This window comes from Pleurodeles waltl, chromosome 5 (genome assembly GCF_031143425.1).
Source record: "Pleurodeles waltl isolate 20211129_DDA chromosome 5, aPleWal1.hap1.20221129, whole genome shotgun sequence".
NCBI classification, from domain to species: domain Eukaryota; kingdom Metazoa; phylum Chordata; class Amphibia; order Caudata; family Salamandridae; genus Pleurodeles; species Pleurodeles waltl.
In genome coordinates, this window is record NC_090444.1 from 364238459 (window position 1) to 364266297 (window position 27839).

Consider the following 27839-nt stretch of genomic DNA (forward strand, 5'->3'; position numbering starts at 1 on the left):
TCTGCCTTGTTTCCAAAGACACAGGTGCCATCAGAGGGCATGCCCATCAAAGTAGCTTGGACAAGCCACATGCCCTCAGCCAGGCGTGGTGCCTCAGGGCCACTGTTGGACCAGGTACCCGGTAGGACCTCAGTGAAGGCATCACTGAATGGGAGCAGGGGTTCTGAGGTGGAAGCTCCCGGTTGCAACACCTTGGGAGGTGTCATAAATTAGTCTTGATGGCAAAGGAGGGCAGCTGAAGGTCCAGGACCTCAGCCGTTCTCCTCACCACCATAGCATAAGGATCTCCTTCCTCCGGAGCCTTAGTAGGGGGATAAATTACGCCAGTATCTGGAGAACTATCCAGTACGTTGGCCTCACCCAAGTCTTTACGCAAGTCCATTTTTTTATGGAGCTGGTATTCTAAAGGGGGCAAGGGACCCCTCCTATTCATCACAAAAGACTAGCCCATAGAAAAAGGACAATGAGGTGAAGCTCCTACCGGTGCGCCGGAGTTGGCGTCGTACAACGCCCATCCGTTTTCATGTTGATGCCGGTGAATACAATGGGGGTTGGAGTGGCACGGCCGCTGTTGGTCCAGATCCAGGACTGGATCCCTGGGACCCCTCTGCGCTTTCGCCAAATCCACCGGTGGGGAAGCCAAAGGGGCCCTAACCTACTCTGCTGGCCTAGAGGTACTTCAGCGGGTCAGGCTGACCAAAAACGAAGCACATGGCCTCACAGAACTCTTGAAGTTGGGCAGAGGTTGCTCCGACTCCAGGAAACTCTGGGAGGTGCGGAGTTGGCTCAGGTGCAGGTTCCGCAGAACAAGGGCTAGAGCGTTAACACTCCCTCATCTAGTGGGCCGACAGAGGAGGAGAAGTTGAAGAGCGCTTCGACTTCTTGGATTTGTTTTTGGGAACCTTGACTTAGCTGATCATCCCTAGGACTCAGAGTGGGACAGCAATGACTTCAGCCTCTGCTACAGATCCCGGGACATTCCTCTTGACTGGGTTCTCGACTTGCACAGAGTCGGACACCTGGCCGCCATCAGCTTCAAAGACCTCTCCTTCAAAGCCTTCAGATGCATGGGCTGCCACAAGGAGCACGACTTTGGGTCGGGATCGTGCTCCAGGAATCAAAAACACACAAGAGGCAGATCAGTCATGGACACTGTCCGATGAAAGGACCCACAGGGCTGTAATCCTGTCTTCCTACAAGACATCCTTTGACGCACCAGGAGTAAAACTTAAAAAACACTCAACAAAAAGTGAAAAAAAAGCTAGTCAAAAATGGACTAACAGGTAGCTCTCTTCAGATCAGCACTTAGCTGCTGCGGACAGAAAAGAACTGATGTCAGCGCACCTGGGTGGCTCCTACATAGGACCCACAACATCATATTTGGTGCAGATGATGGACACGGAGCTGATCGATGCCACCTAGGGGAGAATGCAAAGGTAGGGAATCTGTAGCTAGAAGTCTCTATCAGATAGGGTTGTTACAATTATGGGACTGCTCCTAGATGGCACTGGAGGAACCACTCTTAAAGCCCTCTATGAACACCCTAACTACAGCTATCTTAAACAGAGACAAATGTTCTGTGTTCTGCATGCAGGCCACTATGGCAGCTATATAAAAGCAAATGAAGGAGAATGCCAATACCGCTGTCTACATATGTAAAAAAAAAAAAAAAAAAGCAGATGATGTCTTTCACAGGTGCTTGCATTGAGAGGGGGCTGTTTACACAAACAATAATGGACAAATCTTTTCCATTTGCTCGATAGCAAGCATGCATGGAAAGTTCATGTGCCTCAGATAGGATTTGCATACACTCCTTTGGAAGTTTAAAGTGCTTAAACTCGAAGTACTCAAGAGGCTGTCCTATGGTCAAGGTGTTTGAGCTGATCCTGATGAAGTCAGTAAATTTGGTCTCAGAGGAAGCTTTCTGAGAGGATATACAGAAATTTCCGGTAGCACTAAAAACAACTGTCTTGCCACCATAACGAGGGTCATTGATACTTGCCTCATTTTTCTCACAGCCTATCAGATGCAAAAGCAAAAACTTGCTAAACAAGTGTGGGAGTGCTCCACTTGTTAAAGTAGGCCTGAAAGTACTTGGAGATTGAGCTCCTATTCGTAGCATTGGTGCTAGCCAGCCCAAGCCAGTGTTTTGCAATGATTAGAATCTGAATCCGAATGCAAAATCTTATGGGGTGGTTGTGGCAGCTGGGACAAGCAAGTCCCTTCCTCGCGTTTTCAAACATTGAAAGGGACCAGACTAACACGACTTATCAAGGTCGTAGCTTTATATTGTTTTTGAGCATATCATACGACTTATCAAGGTCGTAGCTTTATGTTGTTTTTTAGCATATCATACGCTGCACTTACACACATCGTATATTGGACTCAGGGTATTTCCAGGACTTAGGACACTCGCCATAATCTGTGCAATTTGGTCAAGCCTGTTTACTTATGCCTTGAGGAAGTCTTTTAGACAAACCACGTGTCGGCTGATTGGCTGTTTTTCCATTGGACTTACTGTTGCTTTGATTTGAATCTCATGCCAGCAGATAAATAAAATCCTCATGATGCACCATATACCCTGATTTACAAGCACAGTAAAGATTAGACTTCCTGGACTTTTCGGTATGCCCCGGTACATATTCTCTTCAAGCCCCTTCCCTGATACCTGGGTAATACATGTCTGTTATGTTGTCTTTGTTTATGAGGACTGTGTTGCCCTTGAAGGGACTGTAAAATGCTCTGAGTGCCAACATGGTTGCCAGGAGATCCAGATAATTGATTTGACAACCTTGTTGTTCCTGTGTCCAGGTACCCAGAACAGTCATGTGGCTGAGATTTGCTTCTTACTCCATTAGTGAGGCGTTCCTGATAATAGTCACTCATGGATGAGGGTTCAGAAAAGTCTGTCCAGCAACAAACTTAATTTGTTCCACCATAAGGGAATGTTTTCAGTCCAGGGATGTACCAACACTAGAGCTTCTAACTGATCCATCCACTTGCAGCCACAGCCAAGCCAGGCACTCTTGCAGTGAGAGCGGGTGCAGTTGTGTGTGCTGCACTACTGCTATACATTAAGTCATCCTTCCTAACTATTTAATTATTCCTAACTAAAAAGGACGGAGTGTCTGAAAAAGAGGAAGCAGCCTGTGGAATGCCATTAACCTCTCTGGGGTTGGGTAAGCTTTCTTCAAATTTAACACAACCCCTAGTAAGGGCTTGTTCTGTTTATGGAACAAGATGCAACTTTTGGCGTTGTCTGTGAATCTTAGCCTGTGTAACAGAGATACTGCTGTCTTAGTGTATGCTAGGAATTGCTCTCAGCTGTCAATTTATACAAGTCAATCATTTAAGTGAGAAAGAAGTGAATGGCGTTCAACTACCACTGCTACACATTTGGTAAATACCTTGGGGTTGCAGTGAGCCGGAAGAGTAGAGCTTTGACTTGGTAGTGGTGTCCCACTTAGCACAAAGAACAGGTAGCGGTGAAGTATCAGATATGGAAGTATGCATCCGGTAGGTCGAGGCTCACCATCTGGTCTCTTGTTCAGATAACGGGAATGTCATCCTAGAGGGTAGTAGTGTGGAAGAGCTCCAGCATGATGTAGCAATTTAAAGACCTGAAATTTAGCACAGGAAGTACATTATTTTTTCAATGAGGAGGTACAAGAAGTAGACTCCTTGGCCCACCTGGTAAGAAGCACTATCCTGATGCACTTTTGGAGAAGAATGTGTGTATTTTTTTCCTGTTACAGTCACAGACAGTCTTGACTCATCACATGGCAACAAGGTGGTCTGTTTGGTGGTGTGGAACTCCGTGCAGGACCCCTGCTGTACCACTGAGATCACACATTTGATTGAGGTGAATTTACTTCCATTGCTTAAGGAATTACTTTAATGTTTCCCACAGGTGCAGTGTGATTGGGAGGAATAAAGTGCGAGCCACAGCTTGGAGGAAGAGGTGCCCTTGATGGAGCCACCACCGCCCTTGTCTTAGTCATTGCCACAGTACCCACTTCTACCGAAGGACTTGACTACCTGAGCGTCCTGAAAGCTACAGTTGCTGCCCTTTCTTTGAGGAGCAGATTCTGTGGGGCCTCCTCACCTGTTATTTCTGGAAGGCAGACTAGGGTGTTTGTGTCTGCAGAGTGCCTAAGACCATAGCAGTCTCTGTATCTTTCTTGATTTTCTCAGCCATGCTGTCGACATGAGGGCCAAACAGATACTCAAACAGGAAGCTAATTAGGTGCTGTTAGACCTCTAGTCTAAAGCCTGAATGTCTTAGCCTGGCATGGAGTCTAAATAGGATGCTCATATTGATCTCCCTGGAGGTAGTTTCAACAGATTCCAGGGCACCCCAAATACTGACATCTGAGATTACTTTCCCTCCAGCAAATAATTCTTGCCCCCCCTTTGTAGTAAGCTTCATTGAGGTTCTTCACCAACTCCTCCACCTCCTTCAAATGATAGTGATTGTATCTAAAGGATTAAACTGAATTGGCAATCCTCAACTCAGTCTTCACTGTCATTCTCTACCCAGTCACATACATATTCTTGCTCTCCTTGCATCCCTAGTGGTTAAGCTGAAGCTCTTTTGAGTGCTGTGTACCACTAAACATCAGGTGGGAACTGCCCTTTGCTATAAACTGGGTCAGCTGGGGCTGCCTTGTATTTTTTGACCCTCAGGGTGATGACCCTCATTTTGCCCGGGTCTCTGAAGTACTCTGTACTTTACTGTGTCACGCTTTTTATCTTGACCAAGTACTTGACACACCTAGTCTTACTAGAAAGAGTTTTGACTAAGAAGTTGTCATCATCCTCCACTATGTGTGGTGCTGTGTTGCCTTCTGGATAATTCTGTTGTAAGTAGTGGCGTAATCGGGGGTGGTAGTGGGTTACGCCTTCACCTAGGGCTCTAGGTAAGGATCCTTTTGGGAGCCAACAGAAATCTTCACAAAAGTCATACATTTCCATCAGTGTAAGGGTTGTAGTATAGCTCATGAGGCTTATAAAGTAGACAACTGTGGTTACTGAGAAGGTGGCAGTGTATGAGGCCAAGGAGGGGACAGTGACTTGTCAGGTGGTGGCTGAGGTTCCAGTGTAAGGGGTGGGAGCTCTGGTGAGGCAATAGTGGTCTTGTCCTGAAACCTTTTGGGAAATCGGGTAGAACTGCAGTTCCTCAGATATTTACTATTCAAAAGGTGAGCTTTTTTCTGATCCCTGTCTGAGGTGCGTGGGACTATTCCTGTGGGCTGGTTGAGTTCATGGTTTCATAGAGGAGGGATGTATGAAACTCTCCTGTTGTCCAAAAGCAGGCACCTCAGGGAATTCAATGGAGAATAGGATTGGCATGTTCCAGAGCTGGCTCAGGTGGGTTTCAATTTCTGCTTCATAGCCGATTAGAGTATGGTTTCTTGGAAACTATGATTCAAGTTGATGTGGATGGGTGAGGAGGCTTGTGCTCTTTGCCAGAGGCTTTCTTGGAACTTTGCGGGTCTCTCTATGTCAAGAGGCCTCAAAGCCTGACGAGGAGGTCCATTCCTCTTCTGGCTCACCTCAAGAATCGATGCCAGGTTCCCTCTGAAGCAGTACTCTGCCTTCGAGGTGGGAGAGCTTACAAAGTTGATCACAGTTGATCCTTAAGTGAACACAGAGGAATGGAGGCTCTAGGAGTAGTTTATGTCAAGGGGCCTGTGCTCTGGCACCATAGAAGTGCCTCCTCTTCAACTTCTGATGTGTTGGAGGGCAAGCCCACCTCTGGGCTTTGGTCTCCTTGTGCCAGCTGGACACTGGCATGCCCAAATTCTTCTTGTTTGGTGGCCGCGATATCCTAGAGCCTGAACTGGCCCAGTGTCTTGGGTGAATTGATCTTGTGGTGGCTTAGCAGTGTTTGCATCAGTAACAGATGGTCTTGCACTTGAATGCCTTACACAATGAGCAAGTGGAGTTCTCATGCTCCAATGCCAGGCAGAGGTTATAGAACACAGGTTTTCAATGAGGGAAATTTGGTGTTGATTTAAGGGCAAAATTGAAATGGCATTTTCTCTATAAAAATCTTTTGTGACAGTCATTCTCAATATGACTTGAATTTCTTTGATGACCAAAGGTCTAGTGGTTCAGAGTCGAATCCTATGTGGTCAGTGATCCAACAGAGTATTTGTTCATTGCTGGGTGGAATTCTCAATGACTCGCACTGAAGGATCCAGAGAATAGGTCATCGGTCTTAGAGCTGCACCCAGAATATCCAAACCCGATGGCAGAAAAAAAACTATGTGAGTTTTTGTCGTGGTGCATTGTGTACTAAGGAAGGAGTCATAAAACATCTTGGGATCAAAATCTTCCTTGAACAAAAACATGGTTGGTGCAAAGTACAAAAGGCAGAGTACAACCCCAGCATCAATAATATTTAAAGAGGACCAGCCAAGAAACTCAATCTTGGCAAAAGAAGTTCATAAACAAAATGTCAGTTGTAATGGAGGAATCTGTCAATGTATTTGGCCACCTAGAGATACACAACAGGTCATCATCAGTACAATAAGTAGCACCCTGGTGGCTAAAGGATAAACAGAGCTGTACAAAACTTGGAATATAACTTTCTACTATTTATTTGAGAGTTTTACCTATCCTGGGCCTAGCCATATGGATATGTGCAGTGAAGAGTTTCATATATCAAATCTAATTGACAGTTACATCAAGAGAACTACAAATTATAGACTGGGGAAGGAATAGAAGCACAAGAAGGTGATACTCTGTGAAAGATTCCTCATTTGTTTACAGAGGGACAGCAAGTCAGATGCCTTTCAATCGATGATCTCACATCGATGTACCTGTGGATGATATACATGTGGGAATAAAAAGTATGGCATTGCTTGTAGGCCTCCTTTATATAAAAAAAAAATACCTCCCTAGCCCACAGTCAAGTCACACAGAAGCTGCCACCCATGGTCCGGATTTGTCTCTGTTGAAGTCTCTTAATAACATGTAAAAAGTATACGTATTGTTTATTTTATTTGGGTTATTTATAAAAACCCAAGTGGTCAAGGGTACTATCAACATCCCCCAAATAAAGCAGGTCAGTAGTCCCTGTAATTCACCCAGACAGCAAGGAGTAAGGACACGACAGACCACGTTCTATATGGCAGAGGAGTGCTCTACATGGCAGCAGGATGCATTTCTAACCCACAACAGTCATATATTTTATAGGTGTGCTAAACTTCTGCATTTCCAGCTCTCTACAATTCACTCTAATTGAGATCACCCTGTGATGATGCAAGTTACGGTTGTAATTCATATGGTCCCCCTTGCAATCCAATTGTTCCTGAAACATTAAGTACTTTTTTCCCAGTAAACCACACTTTTGAGTCTTTAACACCCATCAAAAACTGAGCTAGCATTTTCCACCCCTTTGTCAGGGCCCAACAGGGAAATAATGGGTAGGCCTTCTTTGATACAGTAAGTGGTGGCACATTTATGTTTTAAGGGGCTGCCGGGATTAAACATACAAACTTTATGCTCCTTGTTGTGGCTCTTCAATCTGACTTTTTTCTACTTCTAACCGAGTTTGATAATATTGATTATTTTTCACATACTGTTGGACATTATCTAATTCCTGTAATTTCCTTAGGGTCAAAAACTGAGCCATCTTGCATTTTTAAGTCATTATTGCCCAACATTATGTAATATTGCTTCCGGTTAGTCAACAGAGGTGGGGTAAAGTGGAGTAGGAGAGACAAGGTAAGCAATTTTGCAAAGGAAGCTCCCGCTGCCATAACACAGTTCAAATTCTTTCTGTGGAGGGACATCAGTACTAATTTAATTGACGCTTCAGGAGCGTGTCATGGAGATGGGGGAATCAATCCAGTTTTTAAAATCATCAATAACAATACAGAGTTCTGGAAAGATGCGTGGGACTAACTGCTTTTTCAGGGTTTGGGCTAAGCCTGCTACCATACGCTGTGCAGCTGGTTGGCTCTACAGCATAGTCCTGATTTGTGTTTGAGTTGCGCTTAGAAGAGACTTTCAGACCTCTTGTCTTATTGACCTTTATGGAGGAAAAACAACATAATCATCACAGAGTTTATAACCAAAAGATTCAGTGAACTTGGGTACCGTGAAAAAAGCATCAAATGAGGGAATGGCTAAAAGAAGCATCCCCAGACACTCTTGCAGGGAGACGGTAAGTCAGAAAAAAAAAAGCCTATCACGCAGACCTCCACGATGAGAACTCCCATGGCTTAAAGACAGATGCACATGGAGCAATTATACAACTACAGCCGTAACAATAAGAGCAATAAATGCTCTGAATTCTACACAGTACGCACAAACATTCGTTAGGTGTAAGACAACATAAGTTAGGTAATGGTAGCACAGGCAAAAGTGTTCAGGTGAAAGCATGCAGCATAATACTAATAGTGACACTGACACCCTTATCATAGGTATTCCAAATACCTGGCTTTTGAGCCATAAACTGCTTACATGTTGATACATGATGTAGGTATGATCATTTAATCAGTTTATGGCTTAACAGCCATATATATTCATACATTATCTCTCTGTTCAAAGTCATCTGCTTGCATGAGATCAACATCCTCTCATACGCTGATGACACACGACTCATACTCTTCCTCTTGGACAATCCCTTAAACACAAGAAACAAGCTCACTGCCTGCATGACTGAAGTTGCTAACTCGATAAAAAACTGTCTCGAGCTCAACACTGATAAGGCCAAACTTGGACCCACACCAGGAACTGCAGAATCATCATTGACAGCAAATTGGACATGAGTGCACAAATCAAAGCTATCATCCCATCCAGGTTCCACACCCTGAGGATGCTGAGGAAGATCTTCAAGTGGCTCCCAAGCAACACTAGTCACTCACGCCATAGTCACTGGCAAGTTGGACTGCGGGAACACCGTCCACGCCGGAATCACCAAATAATTCATCAGAAAACTACAGATTATCCAGAACTCAGCAGCCAGACTCATCCTCAACCTCCCACATTGAACATAGATCACATCATACCTCAGGGAGCTCCAATGACTCCTGATACACAAACTCCCTCATTTAAAACTCCTCACACATTCAAGGCACTATACAATTTAGAACTCACCTACATGAACACTTGGATCTCTGTCCATGAACCACCCAGATACCTCCACTCTACAGGACTCCTACTCACACACATTTCACGCATCTGAAGAACCAGATAAAGAGCGTTCTCTTACATTGCTCCTAAAGCATGTAACGACTTTCACTTCACATCAGAAACACCACTTCTCTTCGTAAATTATGCAAGAAGCTGAATACCTGGCTTTATAATTAACAAACCTTCCCTAGGCGGGGCTAGATACACACACCTGCTCAGCAACAGGATACTCTCACAGATGATAGTGCATTTTACAAAAACACACAACATAATACAATAAACTGCCACAGGCAACTGAAAATTGTGGACGCTCTAACATGTAAAAGCAATAACCCAATATCTTAAGTCAGGGGGAGCCTAACATGTACATTGTATAAGCATGATCAGTTAGGAGGGTTAATTGGCACCAATCAAAAAGACACTCGTGCTGACACACTAGAGCAAATAAATAAACCAGACCAAGCATGAGCAGCAGAGCGTCGTGCCAGGTGGTAGCAAATGCAAATTGCACAAAGGGAGAAGGAGAAGTACCAGTTCTGTGTGGGTGAAACCCTAAGTTTTTGTAAAAAATACTCACTTTACCAACCAAAGCTGGAATATTCATAGAGTTTGTAGCAAACCCCATACCAAACGCCATTGCAGATTCCATGCCAAGAAACTCTGCTACAAGTTCCTCTAGCTCTTGGTGTTTGTCAAGGTTACCTGAAGAGGCGAAATATAAGAAAGGTTAACACCTCAGTTTGAACTTGTAGATTCAAGTAATTATCTGTAATTGAATCAACTATGAAACATAATTAAAGAGATCGTTTATTAAAACACTTTACACAATTTTCTGGATTTTAAAAACCGTTCTGTTTTCTTTGAAAATCAGGAAGCCACAAAGGACAGCAGCCTTTTAAACAACTGCACATCATTCTTAAAGGTATTTGCATCACTAAATTCATGCCCATATGACTTTAAATTGATAAATGCCAAATTTAATAAGACGGCAGAGTGAAAAAAATGGAAAGGTTGAAAAGAGCGCAAAGTTAGAAGAGGGAAAATTGTACATATCAAGTGTTCGATATTAAGCCATAAAAACATTTCAGAACTACGTTGTTTTTAAAACTCTAAAAAATTAAGGACGCTTCAAAGAGAAGGTTGAAGAAACCAAACCCAGAAGTGTGGAGGCCATGCCGAAGGCAATAAAAGCTAGATTCACAAAACGTTTTGAGTATCCACGTGTTACTTTCGTTTGGCAAAAAAGGTGTCCATGTTCATAAATGCGAAGTCCTGACTAACAGGATCAGTGGCATTTTATTAATGCAAATTTCGCTTACAATGGAGAAAAATATACAGCCCTGAGTAACTACAAATATCAGATGAATTCACGCATTCAATCCATCATTTTCTGTGCGACATGAGTCACTCTAGCAAGGGCGGGTATGCGAAGATGTGGGCCCTTGCTCACCACGGCACAGGACATCCCATTGATGACACCCAATAAGAATAGACCTGGTCTGGAGTTACTTATTGTAAGTGTATTTACATAGCGCTTACTGCCCCTGATGAGGCGTCGAAGCGCTTATCGGCGAGTAGCACGCTACTCCGGAACCCCAGAGGATTAGCGGTGGATTAATATAGGGAAATAGGAGTAGTGTATTGGTAGGAGCTCATTTGAGTGGAGGATATGCGAGTTTTTTTTAGATGGATTGACTAGAGTAATGGAGGGATAAAGGCAGGAAGAATCCAGAAGTGTGAATTGGGAGTTTATAGTAATAGGATGAGGCTTGGGATAAATAAAGGAGAGATGGAGAAGGGAGTAGTCCGTGGAAAGGGGTTAGGGCGGATCATAGTAGCAGAAGGGGTTTTGGATGAGTCAAAGGGGAGATAAATGAGGGGGAATTTAGTAGGGTTGTTTGGGAGATCATAGTAGTAAACTGAGGTGTGGGGTGAACCAGGAGCGCTAGAGGAGAGAAGAGCTTAGGCAGGGTTATTTTAAAGATCAAAGTAGTAAAATGGGTTTGGGATGAGTCAGAGTGGGTATGAAGGATAGATTGATGAGACACAGGGTGATGGAGAGAGAGTAAAGCTTACGAGAGAGCACATTTTTTTTGTATTTAATTTTGTATTTAATCATTCTCCAGTACAGTAGAACTAGAGCTATGAATAGATATGTAAATACATAATAAGTGATTAATGTTTAAGGAATATAATACTGGGTGTAATACGAGAAGTAAAGTTGTATTGTATAAACACAGACTTTCAAGATTTGTAACATTTGATGTTAATTAGTAAGTGTACTTTTCTAACATTCATTTATCTTTCCTCAATTTTTTAATAGCGAAATGCTTGCTGTTAAATAGTTAAGATAACATTTGCTCATTGTGATAAGCATCTAATACAACTATCTAGGAGCTATGCAATCATGCAATGACCTATGAACATATAAGGCGCACAATGATATATATGGAAAATGTCACTTACCCAGTGTACATCTGTTCGTGGCATGAGACGCTGCAGATTCACATGCTGTGCATTATCCTGCCATCTAGTGTTGGGCTCGGAGTGTTACAGGTTGTTTTTCTTCGAAGAAGTCTTTTCGAGTCACGAGACCAAGGGACTCCTCCCCTTTCGGCTCCATTGCGCATGGGCGTCGACTCCATCTTAGATTGTTTTTCCCGCAGAGGGTGAGGTAGGAGTTGCGTATATAGTAAAGGTGCCCATGCAATGGAGTAAGTATGTATGTACATAATGTGTGTAAAAAATGATATATATATTTACCAATGTACAAGTTTTATCAACCTATAATAATATATATAATTATCATCAACTTAAATGGCTACAGGCTCCCGGGGAGGCGGGAGGGCGCATGTGAATCTGCAGCGTCTCATGCCACGAACAGATGTACACTGGGTAAGTGACATTTTCCGTTCTATGGCATGTGTAGCTGCAGATACACGTGCTGTGCATAGACTAGTAAGCAGTTATCTCCCCAAAAGCGGTGGTTTAGCCTGTAGGAGTTGAAGTTGTTTGAAATAATGCTCGTAATACTGCCTGTCCTACTGTGGCTTGTTGTGTTGTTAACACATCCACACAGTAATGTTTTGTGAATGTATGAGGCGTAGACCATGTGGCTGCCTTACAGACTTCTGTCATAGGTATATTTCCTAGAAAGGCCATTGTGGCGCCTTTCTTTCTAGTGGAGTGTGCCTTCGGTGTAATAGGCAGGTCTCTCTTTGCTTTAACATAGCAAGTTTGAATACATTTAACTATCCATCTGGCAATGCCTTGTTTGGATATTGGATTTCCTGCATGAGGTTATTGGAAGGCTACAAACAAATGTTTTGTTTTGCGAAATTGTTTTGTTCTGTCAATGTAATACATTAGTGCCCTTTTGATGTCTAATGTATGTAATGCCCTTTCGGCTACCGAGTCTGGTTGTGGAAAAAAGACTGGGAGTTCCACAGTTTGATTTAGGTGGAACAGTGATATACCTTTTGGTAAAAATTTGGGATTTGTGCGTAGAACCACTTTATGTTTGTGTATTTGTATAAAGGGTTCTTGTATAGTAAATGCTTGTATTTCACTTACTCTTCTAAGAGATGTGATAGCTATTAGGAAGGCTACTTTCCAGGTTAAGTATTGCATTTCACAAGAGTGCATGGGTTCAAATGGTGGACCCATGAGTCGTGTTAATACAATATTGAGGTTCCATGAGGGAACTGGTGGTGTTCTTGGGGGTATGATTCTCTTTAGACCCTCCATAAATGTTTTGATGACCGGGATTCTAAAGAGTGATGTTGAATGTGTAATCTGCAGATAGGCAGATATTGCTGTGAGATGTATTTTAAAGGACGAAAAAGCTAGCTTTGATTTTTGTAAGTGTAATAAGTAGCTAAAAATGTTTTTTGCGGACGCATGTAGTGGTTGAATTTGATTATTATGGCAGTAATAAACAAATCTTTTCCATTTATTTGCGTAACAATGTCTTGTAGTAGGTTTCCTAGCTTTTTTAATGACCTCCATACATTCTTGTGTAAGGTCTAAATGTCCAAATTCTAAGACTTCAGGAGCCAGATTGCTAGATTGAGCGATGCTGGATTCGGGTGTCTGATCTTTTGTTTCTGTTGAGTTAACAGATCTGGTCTGTTTGGTAGTTTGATATGAGGTACTACTGACAGATCTAGTAGTGTTGTGTACAATGGTTGGCGAGCCCAAGTTGGTGCTACTAGTATTAGTTTGAGTTTGTTTTGAGTCAATTTGTTTACTAGATACGGAAGGAGTGGGAGAGGGGGAAAAGCGTAAGCAAATATCCCTGACCAACTCATCCATAACGCATTGCCCTTGGAGTGAGACTGTGGGTACCTGGACGCGAAGTTTTGGCATTTTGCATTTTCTTTTGTTGCGAATAGGTCTATTCGTGGTGTTCCCCAGTTTTGAAAGTTAGTTTGTAGTATCTTGGGATGAATTTCCCATTCGTGGGTTTGTTGGTGATCTCGACTGAGATTGTCGGCTAACTGGTTTTGAATTCCTGGGATGTACTGTGCTATTAGGCGAATGTGATTGTGAATCGCCCAATGCCAAATCTTTTGTGCTAAGAGACACAGCTGTGATGAGTGTGTCCCTCCCTGTTTGTTTAGGTAATACATTGTTGTCATGTTGTCTGTTTTGACAAGAATGTGTTTGTGGGCTATTAACGGTTGAAATGCTTTCAATGCTAGAAACACTGCTAGTAGTTCTAGATGATTTATATGAAGCTGGCTTTGTTGAGCGTCCCATTGTCCCTGTATGCTGTGCTGGTTGAGGTGTGCTCCCCACCCTACCATGGAAGCATCTGTTGTGATCACGTATTGAGGCACAGGGTCTTGGAATGGCCGCCCTTGGTTTAAATTTATAGGATTCCACCATTGAAGCGAGGAGTGTGTTTGGCGGTCTATCAACACTAGATCTTGAAGTTGACCCTGTGCTTGTGTCCATTGTGCTGCTAGGCACTGTTGTAAGGGCCGCATGTGTAGTCTTGCGTTTGGGACAATGGCTAGGCATGAAGACATCATGCCTAGAAGTTTCATCACAAACCTCACTTGATAGAGTTGGTTTGGGTGCACGTTTAGTATTACATTTTGGAATGCTTGTACCCTTTGTGGACTTGGAGTGGCAATCCCTCTTTGTGTGTTGATTGTTGCTCCTAAGTATTGTTGTATTTGACACGGTTGTAAATGTGATTTTTGGTAGTTTATTGAGAACCCTAGCTTGTGAAGGGTTTCTAGGACGTATTTTGTGTGTTGAAGACACTGTTGCTGAGTGCTGGTTTTTATTAACCAATCGTCTAAGTAAGGGAATACGTGCATGTGCCGTCTCCTGATATGTGCAGCTCCTACCGCAAGGCATTTTGTGAATACTCTTGGTGCTGTTGTTATCCCGAACGGTAACACTTTGAATTGGTAATGTACGCCTTGGATTACAAACCTTAAGTATTTCCTGTGGGAAGGATGTATGGGTATGTGGAAGTAAGCATCCTTGAGATCTAATGTTGACATGTAGTCCTGTTGTTTGAGCAAGGGAATAACGTCTTGAAGTGTCACCATGTGAAAGTGATCTGATTTGATGTAAAGATTTAGTGTTCTGAGGTCTAAGATGGGTCTCACTGTTTTGTCCTTTTTTGGAATTAGGAAATACAGGGAGTAAACACCTGTTCCTTTTTGATGGTTGGGTACTAGTTCTATTGCTTCTTTTTGTAACAACGCTTGGACTTCTAGTTGTAACAGATCTAAGTGCTGTTTGGACATGTTGTGTGCTCTTGGAGGCACATTTGGTGGTAATTGTAGGAATTCTATACAATAACCATGTTGGATAATGGCTAGGACTCACGAGTCCGTAGTTATGCGTTTCCAATTTTGGTAATAATCTGTGAGTCTCCGGTCCGGCACCCCCCCCCACTGGTGTTGTTTGTTGGGGATTTGTGACGTTGGAGTCACTGTCTAGTTTGTGGGGTTATTGGGCTCTAGAATTTCCCTCTTGTTTTAGGGAACTGTCCACCCCTATATTGTCCCCGAAAGCCTCCTCTTTGGTATTGGCCCTGGTATGTGGGTCTGGCCTGTGAGGTAGAAGGCTCTGTGCTTTGGGCCCGAAACCCCCCTCTAAAGTGTGGCTTCCTAAAGGTGCCTCTGCTGTGTGGGGAGTAGAGCGCGCCCATGGCTTTGGCCGTGTCAGTGTCTTTCTTTAGTTTGTCTATAGCTGTATTCACCTCCGGCCCAAACAATTGTTGGCCATTAAAAAGCATATTCAGCACAGCCTGCTGGATCTCTGGCTTAAATCCGGAGGTGCGTAGCCATGCGTGTCTCCGAATGGTGACCGCCGTGTTTACTGTTCTGGCAGCTGTGTCTGCTGAGTCCATAGCCGATCTTATTTGGTTGTTGGAGATACTTTGGCCCTCCTCCACAACCTGTTGGGCACGCTTCTGAAACTCTTTGGGAAGGTGTTCAATGAAATGTTGCATTTCGTCCCAATGTGCCCTGTCGTATCTTGCCAATAAAGCCTGCGAATTGGCAATTCGCCATTGATTGGCTGCCTGTGCTGCCACCCTTTTCCCCGCCACATCGAATTTTCGACTTTCTTTGTCGGTGGTGGTGCATCCCCAGAAGTCTGTGAGTTTGCACTTTTCCGGGCTGCTCCTACTACCACTGAGTCAGGAGTTAGCTGTTGCGTAATGTACACAGGGTCCGTAGGGGGAGGTTTGTACTTCTTCTCCACCCTAGGTGTGATGGCTCTGCTTTTGACTGGGTCTTGAAACACCTGTTTAGCGTTTAACATGCCTGGTAACATTGGCAAACTTTGGTATTGGCTATGTGTTGCTGACAGGGTATTGAACAGGAAGTCATCCTCTATAGGTTCTGAATGCAGTGCTACGTTATGAAAGGTAGCTGCCCTGGAAACCACCTGCATGTAAGCAGTATTGTCTTCTGGTGGTGATGGTCTTGCCGGGTAGCAATCCGACTATTATCAGATACTGGTGCATCGTACAGATCCCATGCATCTGGGTCATCTTGGCTCATCCTAGTGTGCGTTGGTGACTGCATCATTGGGGGTGTTGCAATTGGGGACAGTTGTGGTGAGTGCGGCGGCGATGGCTGTGGCGAAAAATGTGGTGGTGTTTTTTCTTTAGCCACCTTTGCTTTTGGCTGCGTTTCCGTTTCATGGCAAGCGAGTTTCCGCTTCATTTTAATTGGGGGAAGAGTTCTTATTTTCCTCGTGTCTTTCTGTATATGGAGCCTCCTCTGTGTATGGCTGGCTCTCCCATCTCTAGCTCTTGTCCAAACTTGTAGCATTGTAGTTGTGGGGAAAGGCCTTGTTCGTCCGTATAGGAGCTTTGTTTCGGCTCCGAGGCTGGATGTTTCGGCACCGAAACCTTCTCAGCAGTCTTTTTCGGCTCCGAAGAAACCTTTTTAGCTTTCGGGGTGCCGATCTCTCGGTGCAGAGTTTGGTCGGAGCCCGTATATCGGTGCCGAGTATACTCTGTGCGGGTATCTCGACCGGAGTCGGATGTCTTCGGCTGCTGTGTGCCCTTTTTCGGTACTGATGCTTGGTCACTGTGCTTACGGGTAAAGCCATGGCCTGCTGGCGGTGGCGTCCCCTGGGCCTTCATAATTTTCGAGTGAGTTTTGGCCAGGGCTGGTTTGCTCACCGTTTGTTGCCTCGCCGGCTGCTCATTCTCGGGCTCGTCCGAGTCCAAATCTGGAATGGAGAATGTCTCCTCTTCTTCGACGTCAGGGTGTCCAGCCGGCGTTGACGCCATTTGAAGCCTTCGAGCTCTCCGGTCCCGCAGCGTCTTCTTCGACCGAAATGCCTGACAAGCCTCGCAGGTATCCTCTTTGTGTTCGGGGGACAAACACACACTACAGACCAAATGCTGGTCTGTATAAGGATACTTAGCGTGGCATTTGGGGCAGAAGCGGAATGGGGTCCATTCCATGAGCCTTGAAGACGCACGCGGTCGGGCCGACCAGGCCCCGCTGGGGAGTGGAAGCCCCGAAGGGCTTCCGGAGCTTTTCTTTTCTTCGGTGTTGATGTGCTATTACTAACCCGATACCGAGCGCAAACAATACCGTCGAATTTTTCAATTGTTAACTAACTTTTCCGAACCGAAACACGGAGCAAAGAGGAACACGTCCGAACCCGATGGCGGAAAGAAAACAATCTAAGATGGAGTCGACGACCATGCGCAATGGAGCCGAAAGGGGAGGAGTCCCTCGGTCTTGTGACTCGGAAAGACTTCTTCGAAGAAAAACAACTTGTAACACTCTGAGTCCAACACTAGATGGCAGGATAATGCACAGCATGTGTATCTGCAGCTACACATGCCATCGATATATATATATATATATATGTATAATATTGTGAATAAATATACATATATTAAACAGGCTTAAAGACTATGTATATAATGTATTATTATCGAATAGTAACTATACATATTTCTTAAAGAACTATACATATCTAGAATATACACAATCAGATTATAAAGATTTATCAACATAGGCATATGCAGTCCATTGTTGTTTAGATATGGTGGTTATGAAGGAAAGAGCCAACTCTTGAGTAGTCTTCTGAAGACAAGATAGATATACGTGGATCTTATATTTAGGGGGTAATTAATTCCATAGTTTGGATGCTTGAACAAAGAAATACCTCAACATCCGTTCTAGACTTTCTACTGTATTTTTGCAGCAGGTGCAACACACCAGAAAGATACTTATGTTCCTGTACAACAGGATGTGACCTGGAAGTTTAGTCAGGGCCCTCCCTTGTAGGCCGGGGCCAAGACTGATTTGCATTTGGCTGGTTCCTTTCTGTAAAGGCACAGACAAGCTAAAATGCTGATGGACTGCAAAGCAGCCCAGAGTGGCTGACATTAATTTATTGTGAAACCTATCACTGGATCCAGCACAATTTCTTCCCACAACCGGTCTACCTTGTTGGGTAAGGAGCTTGAGGCTTGTATGTCAAACTCTCAGCACACATTGGAGAAAACATGTCCTGGACGCAACTCAGACTGGCTTCCAAGTGATGCATGATTTCCTCCACATAAAGGAAGGGGGTGGGGGGTAATCCATGCCTCCAGGTGCATTTGGAACGCTCATAAGCTTTCAATATGGTTAATAGCATGGCTTTACTTAACAGCCAGAAGGTAGGATCTCAAGGACATGGTGCAGAGAGTAAAGATGTGTTGGTCCACCTGGGAGCCAAAAGAATGCATGAACGTTTCATACTTCTTTTAAAATTTGTGGACCTATTTAAAAATTTGAACTTGGAAAAGCATAACGAAATTATCTGCAGAACACTGCTTCAACTGAGTCTGGATCTAGCCAAACCAGAACTCTAAGGAGCTGCACTGTTTGTTTTCTCTAGAGATTGAGGATTATTCTTGAAAAAACAATGAATAGATAGAAAAACCACAGCTTCTTTTAGTTTTCACTCATAAGAGACACGAGTCAGCCTTGATGCTTTTATGTTCAAACAGTGGCTAAGTCAATGTTGACAAATCAAATTTTGTAGCATGCTGTGTTCATCAATATATCTATTGTAGTTTGCACAGCTACGAAATGGAGTACCTTCTACTTGAGGAGGAAAAAAAGTTACAGTGGTGCTGCTGATCCATACAAGAACGTTTGCTTGCAAAAGTGTGGGAAAGCACATTAGCCTCACAACCTATTTCAGGTCACGGATGGTAATGTGATGGTACCCACTGATAGAAGCTTTACCATATGGAACAGTAAAGGGGGCAAGAAATCTTCCCATCCTGATTTGAATAGGCCATCCTCAAGTAATCTCCAGGTCCAAAATAAGGACTGAAATCCCCACAAAAGGTTGGGCAAATAGCTTACCATCCAAAGTTAGGGCCCAATTCAAGAAGGTAAACGTGTACATTTGTGCAAGGTTACTCTTTTTCAGGATTCACAACACTGCAATTTAATAGTAGGTTTATGACTGTGGAGATTCTGCAGTCGTAGTAGAGAACTCCACTCATAAAAAGATAGCCCTGTCTTATTTTTTTTTAATTAAGTTTACCTTTCTGAATCCCTTAGGGTCCAATTTCTAGAGCTTCGGACGTGTAGATGTACTTGGTAGTCCTAAGAAAAGCACAAAGGGCCACTACAATAAATAACTCATCAAGAACTAAGAGGGAGTGTAAATCCCCAGGGACGGCTACCACTTGTTTTTGGCGAACAGGCACTTTGCTGTCACATGCAGCACCTATGCATCTGTGCTGTTTCTAGGATCATCTACAGCAGAAGCATCAGTAAATTTGTTAAATGTTAATATGAATCCTACAGAGGCACTTGTGCACCTGAATTTCAGCAGCCCACCACCACCTCTTAACAGAAGCACGGTGAGAAGATGAGAGATGGCCCAGATGGACTGATGTCTATTAAAATGGATGTACCACACATCTTGTGACTTTTTATTATGTGTTAAGAGAACCCAGCCAGGCCTCTTTGTGAAGGGTCAATACCAGCTCTTTATTGGGATTAAACGATGAACATCTCTTCTACTGTGGTTCTAAATTTGTTGTAGAAGTTAATGACAACAGTGGAGGAGCTGTTTCTGTGAACCTTCCTGTATGACAAAGACAGGATTTTATTTATATAAGGTTATGTGAGGTTAGCCAGACCAAAAAGGAGTTTAGGATGACAACATACCTTTTCTTTGTATAAAAATAAAATAAATAGTTAATTTTCAAGTAAATCATTAAGCTGAAACACGTTTAAAGCCACACAATGTGCATACTCAAACAGATGTTTCTCCTAAATTATTTGTCTCCGTCCACAAGTGAAAGGCCATGCTGATGGACATGGGCGAGTCCCATGTTAAGTAAATTCTGATAGGCTAGGCTCTGGATCTCAAAGACATTTTTACCTGAGGGTCTAATTCTATGAAGAAGCAGGAGTAGACCCTGAAATCAGCTAATTCAGATTCTAAGTTCTTAGGGGGAGCACTTCATAACAGGTGATAATTAGGGCCACATGTACAAACATTTGTATTTAAGATTTTCTACTTGCACTTCCATGTGAGTCACAATTTCAAATGCAAGAAACTCCACTGAGTTTCTTTTGTGATTCCCCGGTGGGTCGCAAATAGACCTACCTCACTAATATTAATGAAGTAGGTCGCAATTTGCGACCCCCTGGGAATCGCAAAAATCACAGGGATGGTGGCCGGGGTCAGCAGACCACCCTGTCTGTGTTTAAATAAATAAATCTTTTTTTTTTTTTTTTTTTTAAATGAAGCCTATTTTCCTTAAAGGAAAACGGGATGTGTTTAAAAAGAAAAAAAAATGAAACGTTTCAGTTTCATATCTTAAGAGTAGGCAGTGGGACCACTGCCTGGCTCTTAAAAATGTTTTTGCATACATTAACAAATGGAAAGGGGTCAAAAGGGGAAGGGGTCCCTTTGGGACCCATGAGCCTTTGCGAAAAGGTTAAGACCAATTTGAAATTGGTGCCAACTGTGACTGTTTTGAGACTGCATTCACGGTCACAAAACAATCATACATACTGTTCAGGTTCAGTATTAGGAAGGGCTCCCTGAACACGCCCCTTCCTAATACCGAACTGCAAAACCCAAACTGCGATTCAGTAACAAACTACCAAATCCAAACTTGGGCTTTGTACATCTTGGAGCCCCTGCAATAAGTAGGAATAGTGCAGGCTTAGGTGGAAAAGATGGCAGAAGTAGTACCATAAGGAGCCCCAAAAGAGAAGGAGTTCAATAAAGGGCAAGTAATTTCACTAGTGCATTGAAAAGGCTGTCATGGAGAACAGGGCAAAACCCAGACCTAGAGTCTTCACATGCATGGATTTTATAGAAACGTTATCATATTTTACATGATGTGTGTCGTCTGATTTACATTGTAAACATTTTCAGGGTTTTGATCTAACACTTAAGATGCAAGCCAGACTCTTGGCTCGGCTCGCCGTTATTTTGTTGGCTCTCCCATCTCTAACCAATGGCAGCTACAACTCCTGCTGTTTAGTGCCCCTACCTCCACAGCCATGCCCAGTGCTTAATCTGAGCCAGTGGTTGCCGCTGGGAGGCACCGGCACTTATTTTTAGGGACTGGCACTTACTTATCCAGGGCAGGCATTTTAGGCCAACAAAAGGACAAACACAACGAAAAAATGGAGGAAGCGATATAAAGAAAATCCATCACCGAGGGAGAAGGCAGACATGTAAGAGTGAGATAACGGTGCAGGGGGTGCCTGGCGGTGAATGATAGAGGCCTGAGGTGGATTCGGGACTTGTTATTCGCACTCTGACCTTTTATAGCGCCTGCCGAGGGTGTCTGTGCAGTGCTTTGGCCACCGGCCCTTGTTATTTTACAAATAAAGGACTGGCCCGGGCCAAAAGAAGGTGCGGTCAGCGACGAACCGGAAATATGCCTCCCCAGTGGGTAGGGCGGTGCAAGCGTGATCCGAAGTGATCAGCCAAAGAGATCCGAACTCCGGGCCGGGAGTTCGGTTTCGTCAAGCATCATTAACTGCAACACGGAGCATAACTCCAAGGAATTTGAGGAATTCTTTCCCTCTGGATATATTTACCATCAGCAGGCAGCCAAGGCGCCGGCCTGCGCACTGCATAGACTGATGCCATTTGATACCAGCCTTCTTATTCATTTTTTATGCCTCCTTAGTGAGCGGGATTACGTGACGTATCAATTGTTGCACTGAGCTGGCATTGATTGCACAAAACCTTAGATTCAATTCCTACGCACTTGTTTTTGTCTGGAGTGCACGCCCGCCCCCTTGGCAAAAAGACAGCAAATGTAACTAATATATATACACACGTCATGTTGAACAACAAGCGGAGCAGGTTCTGTGGCGTCGGCTTTCCGGAAATGCAGCACAGGTAGCAACGGAAACCATAGCAGCAGGGACGGCGCCGCTCCGGCCTACCTACCCATTTCCTGCCGGGTGCTGCACACGGCGGCCCCGTAGATCCCCACTTGCTCCGCCACCGACTCCAGCGAGCTGGGGGTGTTTTCTGCGAAACCCAGGTAGTTGTAAGAGCCCATGTTGATGACGTCTTTGATGGTTCTTCCAGTGTGTCTGCAGGGAAAAGCGCCACAAAGCGTTAGTTATCAAGGCGAACCGCGTGCATCATCCCTCTAAGTACTTTTCTCTTAAAAAAGGCCCAGACATGAGAGAAATAAGGACTGACAAAAGTAATAGTTATGGCTTGATTTTTTTTTTAGCCCCGAATATTTTATAAATTACGCTGTGATGAAAACACAAAGCAAAAACCTACAGTTTTCTGCATTCAATACATTTAGTACAGACTTTAATTCAGTATACTATTGGGATGTAAACAAGTCCCCCATGTATTACAACGCATAAATTCCAGGTGCCCGAATGCGACATCAAACCGCCATGATTAGCCTGACGGAAAATAAATAGTCAGCTCTGTATTTCAAAGGACTGGTGCTAATAAGCAACAGAGGGACCGTCAAGCGAAACAAAAACAACAACACGACTTCACTGGAGAGGAATTTTACCCTGCTTAAAAACACTACTGCATTCCGGTCGAGGGTTGAAACAGGTACAATGCGGTTACAACCTAAAGTAGTAAAAGGAGAGAAGCCCGGAATACGGCGAAGTAGGGGGGGGGCGGAGGGAGGGGAGGTAAAGGGTTGTTGCACCATAGGCCACTGATATTAGGCAGCAGTTGAGAACCAAATTACCCAACAGGCTTGACTAACCAGCCAACATAATGTGGCACGTTCCGTGGCAGCAGGATTTTACTATTTTTGTCATTTTAACACACATTAATGCAGTTAACGTTTTCAATATCAGAACCCCGCCTGTATAAAGCAATATCGTCTTAAGTTGACCTGATAACCTCTGCTAGGGGTCTGCTACAGTGCAACTTGTTTTATTAACTTTTTTTATACTACATGATTTACAGTGGGAACCAAAGGACGCACCTTCGAACGCACATCGACTAACTAACCTTGTTGACTGCTGGGGGACTGAGCATCACTATTTACCATGTCAAGCTTTGTAAAAGTAGTCGTTGTTTCACTTTGAATCTCTTTAACCATGGTGAGGTCTTTGGCCAAATGCATTCTCCAGTCTCACACCGGACTCAGAAACAACAGCACCTCCTGCGGCAAGACAGACAGACGCTCATTCATCTTTACAACCCCCTCAATGAGGGCTCTTAACCAACAACAGACGTAAGATGAACATGCAGTAGGAAACTAAAGTAGATCTGGCTTTTATGTGCTCAGCTAACGCATGCAATCACTGGTGTGAAAAAATACTTTTTGCAGGGCAGGTATTGGCACATTAAAGCAAATTAAAGCCAGTCCTATTAGCTTTGCCTGTGGCAGCTCAGTTTAAGGCTTTGAAGCACATGAGAAGATGAAAGGATGCTTAAATGAGGAAACCATATTTATAAAAGACGTTTATTTTGAAATCAAGCATGCACTCTTTTTGTATGGCACAGAATATAAAAACACGCATTGTATAATATACCAATAGTGGAACACAAGGCTCCCTCGGAGTCGTGTGCAACCCGTCCAAAAAACAATTCATTAGGACTAATAAGCACCATATGAATACCAATACAATAATAATATCTTTCCCATATTTGGCCCAGCGGCGGAATACCACCATATTGCGGAGTATCACTGCTGCTCAATGTGGCTTGAAAGCATGGGAAGCATTGAGTGAATCCAGTGATCACCTAGGGCTTTGTGCAAGTAGATGTGCAGCAGTTGCATAGTAAATTTTACCAGTGCTGTTGGACTTCGCCCTCTTTGCAGGGTCACCCTTAAACATTTTGCCTTCACTCCTCCTGTTTTCTGAACCTGTTTTTTGTTGGTTTTAGGATCTTGCAATCTTGACCATGCTAACCAGTGCTAAAGTGCTTGTGCTCTCTACTTTAAACAGGGTAAAATTGGCTTACACCCATTTCCTAACTGCCCTTTTTTAATATACGTGTAAGGCCTACATGCTACTAGTGAACCTGCAGCACGTATTGTGCCACCCACTTCAGTAGCCCTTTAAAAAAACATGCTTCAGGCTTGCCACTGCAGCCTGTGTGTGCACTTTTAAACTGCCATTTGACCTGGCAAAATAAATCTTTTGCCATGTCTAAATCTTTCTTTTTAATACATGTAAGTCACCCTAGGACAGGCTCTAAACAGCCCACAGGGCAGGGGGCATTGTATGTAAAAAGTTGTACATGTACCTTAAGTTTTACATGTCCTGGTAGTGAAAATAGTTAAAATTTGTTTTTCACATTGCAAGGCCTACTTCCAAACCGCATAACCCTGAGTTACCTTATTACATTTAATAAATGATAAATTTTGTTTTGGGAGCAGGCAGGAGTGTCATCTTTGGTGTCCGAGACATTGTAATTTAAATCCTTCTTTAATAGTAAAGGCGGATTTTAAGTCACAATTCTGAAAATGCCACTTTTAGAAAACCGGCATTTTCTTGTCCTAACCATTTGGGGACTGCAGACTATATTCTTGGTCACATGACCCAGGTTGGCAGTCCACCTTTGCATATTCCTCTCAGGCAGGGTCACAATAGAGGGCCAGGTTGTTGGTAGGATGGGCCATTGTGACTTGAGAACGATCGAGCGGTCACCTGTCACTCTTGCACTTCAAAGACACTACCTAAGCTCACACACAAAGAACTTCACATTAACCTATTGTGACTGCAGACAGACTGGGTAGGGCAAGGAGGCAGGAAATTCCCAGTACTTCTGTGAAAGGAAACTCCAGAAGCTTGTTCGACTTAAAAGCTGGCATCAGGTATTAAAAAAAAAAATGGGACCCTCAGACCCACATTTCAGATTACTTCTGGACCTGGGGAAGACTCAGAAGAAGGACTGCTCTGCTGCCTAGCTGATGGAAGGTCTACTCTGCTGCCTAGTGAAGTGTTTTGCTTCACTAATGACCAAGCTGAAACACTCATGCACTGACAAAAATCTCTGGAATGTGCTTCTTAATCCAAAGAAGACATTTATTATTTCATTACGCAAGGTTCCTAAAAGGAGATTAGCATGTGAAAGCACATGTTTAAAAATGGTGACAGCAATGAAATGAAAAAATGTACAAATGATTCTCCACTGCAATATACACAGCAAACATATGTATCTATATTATAATGCAAAGCAAATAATGAATTAAAAAATATGCATCACCATGAGAAAAGGGCAAAACTGCTTCATCTCCCTCCTATTCAGCATCAGATTGCCAGATCCCAGAATCGATCGAGGAGAGAGAGAGATCAATTATCCTCACGGGAAGGATGACACACTCCAGCGTCCTGGGTATGCCTGAGATCTGCAAACACTCTCTGTCCCCGGTCCATCTGGTCTCGGCCTTTTATACTTTGAAGAAACAAGAGAGGAACATTTTAAAACCTCCCCCTCACTGCAGATTTATTAAAAAAATGCTGACTGCTTTAGGCCAGCTTTGAAAACAACACAGCAGGACTTGGCCACAATCCCAAGGTGCCAATTCAAAACAAGAAACACGAAGAATAAAAATTCGTGCACATTGTACAATGTGGAAAACTACTTGCAGCTTTTAACGTGGCAGTCTCTAATGCTAAAATAAAGTCAATAGGCAAAATGAAGTTGGTGGTCACTAATGTGACGGTGTACTGCTAGGCTAAGTGCAACATGGAGTCAGTGGTCATAACACACATCATTACATTCCACCCCTTTGACCAATGACTCATACCTTACAGTCCTAAAATCAACTTCTTAAAAAAAAAATACATTATAAGCAAATTAGGTATGCATTGTACACAGCAACATAATGAAATTACAAGAACAATCACTTTACAGCAATGGAAGTGGGATTATAAACAGTTAAACCAGGCACACCTACAATAAAAAGACTGAAGCTTATATATTCTGATTGGGATAATAACTGATTGAATAGTGTCTCTAGGATAACGAGTTGGTATAGAGTTAGATGGAAACATCATGAGTCCTAATCTTGTAAAGGTACACAGTCTATTTGTAATGTTTGCTGGAATGTAAGTTAAAGTGAGGTTCCCATACGAGAATAGTCAGCCAACTGGCAACTTAACTGTGCTTAATGTGACTGGCAGCAGCCATCAGGTGATAACAAGCCATGTTGTTTATTCCATTAGAATTGCAATCAAACAGGTTGATAGAACATCCATGGTACTCTGCATTATTCCCATGCAGAACTTTGATCAGTGAAGCACAACTAGTATCACATCAATTCATAGGTATTGCCCTTCAAAAGCAGCAGTGGTGTTGCACAACATAATTGATCAATCAGGTTCAGGATGGGGGTGCTGTCTCACCCAACTGCACATGCCCGAAGGGAGACCACACAGCACACTCATGGTCAGAGGCAAGTCGTAGTATGACCTGTAAAAGAAACAAGTCAAATAACATTTGTCAGCTGAAATGTGCTCCCCTTTTCCTTGCCTTGTTTTATGATCAGCAGAACATTATTAGGGCCCTTGGCTAGAATTTTTGCAGGTTCTGAAGGGCCATTTGTAAATTCCACCCACACCTTAACATAAGGGTTTTTGTCACTTGAACCAAAACCTCCTTTTTCTCGTACTTCAGAAGGGCTGGGGCAGTCCCCTTCCTCACCGATCCTCCCTACACTGGACTTGTGGCAAGTTGGGCAGTTTTGTAAACATGTAGGTCAAGACATGCAGATTCTGGTGTGGATCTGTGAGGGGCTGAAGCTCTAGGTTTTATTTACCAGTACACAATGGCGTTGGTGGCCAAACTTGGTTGTATCAGTGTTAACATTTTCATTAAGGCAGTTTCAGCATTTCGTAATGGTCTGTTATTCAGAATCTAGAGGGCTTAATTTAAATGCTCTCTCCAGTTCCTCAAAGTCCCATCAGATAATTGTTTAGTCTAGAACCTCAGGGACACTCCTGTTCTTCTCTGCTTTTGCCACATGCTCCAATCTACATATTGTCCCTGGATAGTTACATGCAACACAATGCCTCCTTTCTGTACTGTCCACAAGTCTACAGCATGTTGAATTATTTCTTTTGCCAAATCAAAAGCTCACTGCTGCACTTCACCCCATTCAAAGTCATATTTGTTCCTTGTCACTTTGTACCAAAGGGTTAAGATTTTACTCAGACGAGGGTCATGGTGTCTCCAAAAATCGAACAATCCCATGAAACGCTGTGTCTCTTGCTTAGTGCGAGATGTAGCAAATTCCAAAATCTTTTGTTTTACCTGCAGCAACATCTCCCCATGTCCTGGCCACATTTTACTCTGCAAAAGCCCCATGAATATATCGTTAACATCCTTAACTTCTTGCTGGGTGTAATCTTTTAAAGAATGCATTTCAACACCTGCCAATTTCTGTGGGCTACTCTGTATTTTTCGTCTAAATATTGACTGTGCACAAACTACGTTCTGCTCATGTAGCTCACACTGGCCCCCACCTTTTTTAACCTCCTCCTTACTGGAATGTGAAAAATCAGATTTCCCTGTGACGGCTTGATAGATATCAGCCTTATCTTGTAATAACTTATTCTGACAAGACAGCATAGTTATAGGATTTGTTTGTGTCAATCTGTGTCTTTCATTTCAGATTTTCATATTCTAACTGTTTACATCTCGCATGCATTTTTCTGTAAGCAAACAAAAGTATCCAAACCCTCCTGTCAAGAACAAAAGGG

At 43.4% G+C, this 27839-nt stretch overlaps 1 protein-coding gene across 1 annotated transcript in view; it reads right to left on the reverse strand.

Moving 5' to 3' along the window:
- SPTLC3 (serine palmitoyltransferase long chain base subunit 3) overlaps window positions 1–27839 on the reverse strand; it is a 437878-nt gene that overhangs the window by 229907 nt on the left and 180132 nt on the right. The window contains exons 4-5 of the mRNA XM_069234110.1: window positions 22084–22232; window positions 9725–9849 (exon numbers count right to left, since the gene is read on the reverse strand). Of these exons, the coding sequence (XP_069090211.1) occupies window positions 9725–9849; window positions 22084–22232 (274 nt within the window). The remainder of the gene's footprint in view (window positions 1–9724; window positions 9850–22083; window positions 22233–27839) is intronic.